At 44.6% G+C, this 8,534-nt stretch overlaps 1 protein-coding gene and 1 long non-coding RNA gene across 5 annotated transcripts in view; one reads left to right on the top strand and one right to left on the bottom strand.

Moving 5' to 3' along the window:
- ANXA13 (annexin A13) overlaps positions 1 to 8,534 on the top strand; it is a 51,401-nt gene that overhangs the window by 23,819 nt on the left and 19,048 nt on the right. For all 3 annotated transcript variants that reach the window (XM_058698999.1, XM_058699000.1, XM_058699001.1), the window contains one exon: positions 7,974 to 8,068. In XM_058698999.1, coding sequence (XP_058554982.1) covers positions 7,974 to 8,068 — 95 coding nt within the window. The remainder of the gene's footprint in view (positions 1 to 7,973; positions 8,069 to 8,534) is intronic.
- On the bottom strand, positions 135 to 3,651 carry LOC131494578 (uncharacterized). 2 transcript variants are annotated; one of them, XR_009253462.1, is made up of 4 exons: positions 3,122 to 3,651; positions 1,774 to 1,954; positions 1,160 to 1,304; positions 135 to 263 (listed from the first exon to the last, which is right to left on the bottom strand). It is a non-coding gene; the product is annotated as an uncharacterized LOC131494578 (long non-coding RNA). The 2 variants fall into 2 exon arrangements; XR_009253461.1 differs by lacking the exon at positions 1,160 to 1,304 and having other exon boundaries at positions 3,122 to 3,643.

The following is an 8,534-nucleotide window of genomic DNA, read 5'->3' as shown; positions in this document are numbered from 1 at the left end:
CGAACTAACCCAAGTTAATTACCTCTAGGGTTCTCTTTGTAAAAGATACCCAAACTATAATCAGATCCTAATGCTTTTCAAGGTCCAATAGGATAGTTAAAAACTGGATACTATGACATTGACTCTGACCTTAAGGTGAAAGAAACTTCATGAGAAGTGTAGTTATGCAATCCTAATGTCATCCAAGTCTCTCTGGTCCCTCTCATGAGAGGTGGTCGGGAATTAGGTCCGATGAAAGCTGGATTAGGGATCTGGAATGGCATCTAGAAGTAGATCGAGTAAACATAAAACAGTGGCCGAGGTCAAGAATCAAGGGTCAAGGCCAGGGAAACTATTTACATCAATGCCTCAGGTAAGTGCATAGCCAAGAATAGGAGACTGAGAAAGAGATCAGGAATAAGGTAACCCCAGTAACAAGGTAAGATGAAGGGAAGAGCATCTAGGAATAAGACCATGAAGAGAGGCTCTGAGACTCAAGGAGATCACTGATGAAAAATTTCCTAGTCCCAGAAATCTGGGCCTTAGTATATGCACAGGATCGATAACAATCATTATTAATTCCAGAACATTTTCACTGCCCCCAAACGAAACCCTATTTCTATTAGCATCCACTCCCCCACTCCCCCCTCCCTTCAGGCCCAGGCAATCATAATCTACTTTCTGTCTCTATGGATTTGCCTATTCTGGACATTTCATCTAAAGGGAATCATGCAGTGTGTGACCTTTTGTGTCTGGCTTCTTTCACTTGGCATATTGTTTTGCAAAAACAAGTGCTAGATTTTTACTTAGAAGTAAATCAGTGAAGATTTACTTTCCTAGGAATGGGTACTTGTGGTAGAACAAATATGACCGTAAATTCTTTGAGACTCCACAGAAAGAACTAAGTTCTAAGAAGACATATTTCGCTTCAACATAAGGAACTATCTGAATATAGAATAGTCTGTCTTGCCCAAGAAATGTTGGAGAAGTCCCAAGGGAGCTGGGGCTGGAGAAGACCCTGGAGGAGAGTGGTAAAAGGGATTTCTATATAGTAAGTGTTTTGGAATAAATCAGAGGGAGAGGGAGCTGGAAATGAAGGATGACAACTAGCTTGCTTGGTTTGGGGGGGCATCAGAGAAAAGCTCAGCAGAGAGAAGCTGTTTCTTGCTCATATCCTGACCTGGCTCATGTTGTATTTGGACAACAGCTGCCGGGAGCCATGTTTGCCTGGAAGTGGCAGGATGTTTATAGTTCTGAGTTTTACTGAGTGGCTGAGCCAGCCTCACAGGTGCTTCCCTGCTGCCTCTCAAGTGAGGTCCTGACACCTGGATGTGGGTTGGAGACAGGAGCAAAGTGGGTGTGGGAATAACTCAGCTGCAGTTAATGATACATCCCTGTGCTTTCAGCCACTCAGTGCATTCAACATAGAGTACCTACTGAATGCCAAAGCCACCCAGTGTTTTCTTCTCCCTTTTGGATGTGGCTTGAAGGTGGGACCACTGTTGTGCCGATTACTGCTGTAGAGCACCTTCTATGTGCCAAGTGCTAAGCTGGTCACTGCATACATATCACCTCGTGTAACCCTTTCAACAACCCTATAAAGTTGTATTATAACAACTTAACAGAGAGAATGCTGAAGCTCAGAGGTTATTCTCTGAAGAGAATGCCTTAAACCTGACAGCGTATGGACCCAACACCCATTATCCTTTCTGAAATGTAAAAGGATGCTTGTCATTCTCCCTCAAAGAAACACAGAAACAGTCTCTCTGAAGGAAAAGTTGCCATGAAGATTACCTTCGTTCTAGTTCATGACTTCCTAAAATGTAACGTGCTTTTGAGTCGCCAGGATGTTAACACGCAGATTCTGACTGGTAGCTCCGAGTGGTTTGTGAGATCCTACATTTCCAGTAAGCTCCCAGGTGATGCTGATGCCGTAGATCCTGAGACCACGCTTTGGGAGCAAGGTCTAGTCCATCTGAGAGCCACAGAGGTTAACGCTTCTCAAGACACACCGGAGTGGAAGCAGACCTAGAACTGGGATCTGGTAACCCTGAGCCCAGTTCCCTTTCCCCTCACCAGGCATGGGAGTGAACTTCGGACCTGGGTTTGAGCCCCTGCTTTGCTACCTACTGTGCCCCATTTCAACTGCAGAATGGGCTAATAATGCCTCCTTGCAGACAGGTGCTGAGGCAGAAGGCAGCACAGTCTCAGCCCGACTCTGGCCCTCATTACGTGCTAATCTGCTCCTTTTAAAGGATAAGCTCAGATCCAAAATCCCCACAAAGCCAATTAGATCAGTATGGGCAGCAAGGAGCACCCCCACCCCCGGAGTGGCCTTTGCTCTTTATTACTGAGAGTGTACCAGGGTGAATGGTGCTCCCCCCAAAGATATATCCACCCAGAACCTGTGAATGTGACCTTAACTGAGAAAAGGATCGTGGCAGAAGTAATTAAGTTAAGGACTTGAGAAAGGATGAAGCTGGATTACCTGGGTGGGCCCTAAATCCATTGACTAATGTCCGTAAAGGAGACAGGAGAGGGGAACCTGGCTGGCTCAGTCAGTGGAGCACGAGACTCTTGATCTCGGGGTTCTGAGTTCAAGCCCCACACAGGGTACAGAGATTACTTAAATAAATAAATAAAAATTTTAAAAGGAGAGAGAGCAAGAGAGGCAGAAGCAAACACTCAGGAAGAGGCCACGTGACGCAGAAGCAGAGAGTGGAGCAATGTTCCAGATGCCGAGTGAAGGACTGTCCGCAGCCTCCGGATGTTAGAACAGGCAAGGCACAGATTTGACCCCGGAGCCTCTGGTGGGAGTGTGGCCAACATGATTTCACACGTTTGGCCTCCGAATTGTGAGGGAGTATATTGCTGTTTTAAGTCACAGGGTTTGTGGTAATTATTATAGGAGCCTCAGGAAACACAGTAGACAAGTACCCTCCTTGCCACGCAAGATTCTCCCCCACTCGTTGCTTCCCCTGCCTTCCCTGCACTCCCATTTTCAAAGGAGACACTGAGGGACTGGGAAGCCCACAGCCTGCCCCCCCTCCGCAGCTCAGCCAGGCCCCTGGGGCTGGCATGAGGGGCCTGTGGGGAAAGCGGAGACCCCCACCGCCGCCCGCACACCACTCAGATCACTCACGTGGCACATGGGCCCCCGGTGTGAAGCGGAGGGCGTTTCACACCCAGAGGCCTCCATCCTGCTGAAACTCAGCTCTGTCTCCTCCCAGAAAATTGCTGGGAGTGCAAAAGCGAGGAGGCCCTCTGGCACCCCCAAGGCTAATTATCACCCTGGGCCTGACCTCTACTGTATAATTACTCTGCAGTGTCCAATGTACAGTTGGGGCAGAGGTTCCTTCTTGTTTTCTAAAAAGTCTTTCCCAGAACTACTGGGGACTGGCCCCAGTGCCTCAAACCATTGTAAATGTTTACAGGAAACCGTTCAGCAGCACAGACTGCTTATATGACACACATATTGTGAAATGTAAAATGAGGTCATTGTTCAGTAAATCGCTTCTTGGTCGGGTAGTGGGAAAGGCCTCCCAGCATAAACCTGAGACCAGATTCAAAGAGCTTGAGGGAAATCTAGTCATTTCCAGGCTCTCCCCACAACCTCCAGGGTGATGCTAAGCCATCCCAGGACGGCGTTGGTCTCCGGTCTCACTTTCTAATGCATTCCAGGAAGGAAAATCTAAAAAACATTACTTTTAAAATTTTAATTCAATTTTCCTGAATTATCCTGCTATGGGTTGACTCTGGCATCAGAGTAGATTTCCTATTGGTCCAAGCAGCAAGCGCAGCTTACATGAATGCAGAGACAAGGTTCCGTCATGATGCTATGCAAACGTCTCCACTCATTCAATCATTCACATTTATATGCATGAATTTAAATATCCATTCATTCAACAAGTCATCTGATGAATTTTGAGAGGCTTCTATGTGGATACAGCAGTGAGCAAGTCCCTCCTCTGTCCCATGGGACTTGCAGTGTGGCATGGCAGAAATGGGACGGAGAACAGACCATGTGAGGGACATAGAAGGTGGAGTGACTCCTCCGTTCCAGAAAAGTCCAGGGAGTTGAGTCCTGAACGAGGAATGGAGTGAAGGTGAGGATCAAAGATAAAGGTGTTCCAGGTAGAAGGAAGAGCCAGAGGTGAGAAAGAAAAGTGTTGCCTGTTCTAGGAGCTGCACGTGCTTTATGGAGAACCCAAAAGAGCATGAGTGGGAGGGACATGACTTTGAGAGGCAAGTAGGAGCTACTCTAAAAGGCCTCATACGCCCCACTGAAGAGTTGAGACTCTATTCTGGGTTTGTAGGGCCCTTTATTACAAGCTTTGATACAGGTGAGCTGCCCATAAGCAAGCACATTCTAGGGACAGTGCATGCCGGCTGGAAAGGTGTGTATAATGCAGGAACCCCATTTGGATATCAGTAGTTCTGCTGAGCAATGTGACAGAGGTGAGGGTGGGGAGAAAAGGGTGGATCTGAGAGATATCAAGGAAGTAGAATAGTGAGGTCTTGGTGGTAACTAATTGGAGTGGGGTGAGGGGAAAGAGCGAGCCAGGGATGAGCCCCAGATTCTGGCTGGCACAATATAGCGAATGGGCCACCTGGGAAGCAGGAAGGCTCCTTTTAGGGATGACACCTGTAAGAATCCAGACCTGAGATGCAGAGGCCCTGGACCTGGGCAGGAGCAGCCCTCACAGAAAGAAAGGGACCGATTCAAGAGATTTTTACCAGAAAAAGAAACCCCTTCTGAGGTGAGATTTCTGGCACTCAAAAGTTAAAAAAAAAATGTCACAGAGGAAGTAATTGGATACCCCTTGTAAAGCTGAAACAGCAGGAAAAAATTAAGAGGAACAACATAAATAACAGAGCTGGAAATGAACCAGAACGAGGCAGGCAATTAATCACTGCTGTTCTTATAGGTGAGCTCATCCTAGAATTTTCTATTTCTCCATTTGGAATCAAACAGCTAGGTCCTCCCAGAATTATAAAGGTGGAACTAATCCCTGAAACTAAGTGAATAGTCTGAGGACACAAAGTTCATGGCTGTGCCAGGACAAGCACGCAGCTCTCTTATCCCTGTCTCCCCAAATACTGCCGTGAGGACTGATACCAGGGTCGAGGCAGGGGTAGAACACCTCAAGCCTTCACCAGCAAAGAAATAAGGGGAGTCTCTTTGTTCCCATCCCTCTGTCTGTGGCTATGTCCCCCTTCCACAGTTTCCCCACACCCATGACCCAGATTTTTCTTCCTCCCAACTCTTCTATGAAATGCATCTACCATCTCTTGTTTCTTGGGGATTCTGAGCTCTCAGCTGGGTAGGAGCGATCACGCAAGTTCAACTAAGTCAGTTCCAATCAAAAATGACCAAGCACATGCTAGTTAGTCACAGGGAGCGGCCATTAGGAGTAGGGCTGGGAAAAGGCCAATGCGGGATTCTCCAGACTCTGGCTGTGAAGACCTTCTTGAAGTCTTGAGACACTGCTGAGGATAATGGGTACATTAGTTTCCTAGGGCTGCCATAATGAAGTACCACATACCAGGTGGCTAAAAACAGCAGAAATTTATTGTCTCCCAGTTCCGAAAGCCAGAGTCTCAAGTCAAGAAGTCAGTAGGCTACACTCCCCCCTGAAGGCACTAGGAAGGACCTGTTCCAGGCTTCTACCCTGCTTCTGGTGGCCTCAGGAGTTCCTTGGTTTATGGATGCATCTCTCCAGTTCTCCGTCCTCACATGGCCCTCTCCCTGTGCCTTTGTTGCCAAAGGTCTACATTCTGTAGCAGGCTTTCAAACCCCAATCATTCAGCTACCACCTTCCATGATTTTTGTCAACCTGAGCACTACTGAGTTAATCTACTCATTCAACCCCTGTCCTTTACAAAATATCAGCAAAATCATGGGTTTAATGACTCAGTGATATCTATATATAGTTGACCTTTGAACAAAACAGGTTTGACCCTTGAACAACACAGGTCCACTTATATGCAGAATTTTACAGTACAGTACTGTAAATGTATTTTCCTTATGATTTTCTCAGTAACATTTGCTTTTCTCTAGTTGACTATAATAATATATGATACACAAAACATACAAAGATGTGTTAATTGACTTTATGTTATCACTAAGGCTTCTGGTTAATAGTAGACTATTACTTGAGTACTAAAGTTCTGGGGGACTCAAAAGTTATACATGAATATTGTACTTCGAGGAGACTTGGCACCCCAATCCTTGTATTATTCAAGGGTCAATGGTATATACAGTCAATGCCATATAGTCCATAAGGGTAGAAGAATTACTTGAATCCAGGCTGAAGAATCTAATTCAGGGCTTGCTGGCTAAATAGACTTTCTCATTCCCACACCTGCAATCCCTGGATCAGCTTTCCAATCCTGTCTCCATGTTCTTAAAAAGGATATTCTCCCCTTATTTCTTATTCATTATAGTTTTTGATACTGATCAAATTGCCTACAATGAGCATGTGGTACTTTTGGAACATCAGAGGAAAAAACTTTTTAGAAAGAGTGTAATCTGAAAATGTAAGAGTCAGGGAGCACCTGGGTGGCTCAGTTGGTTGAGTGTCTGACTTCGGCTCAGGTCATGATCTTGTGGTTCATGGGTTTGAGTCTTACATGGGGCTCTGTGCTGATGGCGTGGAGTCTGCTTCAGATTCTCTCTCTCTCTCTCTCTCTCTCTCTCTCTCTCTCTCTCTCCCTCCCTCCCCACCCCTGTTCATGCTCTCTCAAAAATAAATAAATATAAAAAAAAAATTTAATGTAACAGGAGCTTAAAGAGACAATTACCCATCATGGTCCCAATTTGGACTTCTCTCTTGACATTGACAAGTTTAAGGGTGGGCTTCATATTGTAGCAATGTGGGCCTATATTTTATTCTCTTCTACTGAGTTTTAAGTACCTGGAGGCCAAGGAACAGACCATACTTTTTTTTTTTCAGATTTTTCAGTTTTATTGAGGTGTAAATTCACATCCCAAACAATTCACCCATTTAAAATGTACAATTCAATGGTTTTTTTTTTTTTGTTTTTGTTTTTTTAATTTTTTTTTTCAACGTTTTTTATTTGTTTTTGGGACAGAGAGAGACAGAGCATGAACGGGGGAGGGGCAGAGAGAGAGGGAGACACAGAATCCGAAACAGGCTCCACGCTCCGAGCCATCAGCCCAGAGCCTGACGCGGGGCTCGAACTCACGGGCCGCGAGATCGTGACCTGGCTGAAGTCGGATGCTTAACCGACTGCACCACCCAGGTGCCCCAATTCAATGGTTTTTAATATACTCACAGATATGTGAAATCATCATTGCAGTCAACTTTGAACATTTTCATCACCTCAAAAAAGAAACCTCCTACTCTTTAGCTGTCACCTCCCTACCCAGCCCATCCCCAGACACTAATCTCCTTTTTATCTTTATAGATTTCCCTATTCTTGACTTTCATATGAATGGAATAATATATATATGTGTTCTTCTGTGACTGGATTCTTTCACTTAGCATAATATTTCAAGGTTCATTCAAACTGTAGCATGTATCAGGACTTCATTCATTTTTCTGGCCAAGTAATATTCCATTGTATGGATATACCACATTTGTTTATCTGTTTGTTCACTGATGGACATTCAGGTTGTTAGAAACCTTTCAGCTATTATGAATGATGAAGCAACAAACATTTGTGTGCAAGTTTTGTGTGGCCATTTGTTTTCATTTCTCTTGAATACTGGGAGTGAAATTAAGGCCATACTCGTTTCTCTTTCCACTGCAATGTCTAGCACTGTGCTTCATGCCATGTGAGGCCTCCATGGATATTTGTCAAGTGAGTGAAAAGAACACACTTCTCCACGAGATATTAAAGCTAAGGGATGCATCTAGGCTCCACTGAAGCCTCTAACCAATGCCCCAGCTTCCTTGGAATTGAGTAAAATCAACCTCCATCTTCTTTCTTGTTCACTCTTGGCCTTGTCTCTTTCTCCTGCACTTTAGGAACCGATGAAGCAGCCATCATTGAAATCTTATCAAGCAGGACATCGGATGAGAGGCAACAAATAAAGCAAAAGTACAAGGCAACGTATGGCAAGGTGATTCCAAGCGTCCCTGAAAACGGGCACACAGCCTTGGCCTTGGAGGTCTCTGCTTTCTCTACCTTCCCAAGGCAGCAGAGAATATCTTTAAAGCTTTAATCAGTTAGCTCAAGAGCAAACAAAAGTAAACTACTCTTTACAATTTTAATTGATTTCAGAAAAACTGAAATTGCCTTGTTAACTTCATAGCCTATATAATCAATATTCTTTAACTCCTTTTGAAAACTGACTTCCTTTTCCTAGTAATCCCTCTGTCATTTTCCCATTGATAATTCTACATACTAACTTACAGATAGGCCAATAACTTGAAAATCAGTTTTCACAGGTGGGTCTTTATACAAGAATTCTTCATTTATCCATCTGTCTTCAAGAATGATATGTTCTTCATAAGTGATTGTTATAGAACACTGAAAAAAACCTCCATTTCGTCAAGCATGACCACTTTTTTCTTTCTTTATGTGTC

The sequence above is a fragment of the Neofelis nebulosa genome, chromosome 14 (genome assembly GCF_028018385.1).
Source record: "Neofelis nebulosa isolate mNeoNeb1 chromosome 14, mNeoNeb1.pri, whole genome shotgun sequence".
In the NCBI taxonomy this organism is placed as follows: domain Eukaryota; kingdom Metazoa; phylum Chordata; class Mammalia; order Carnivora; family Felidae; genus Neofelis; species Neofelis nebulosa.
The sequence above is the reverse complement of the archived record's forward strand: the minus strand, read 5'-3'. Positions and strand labels throughout refer to the sequence as shown.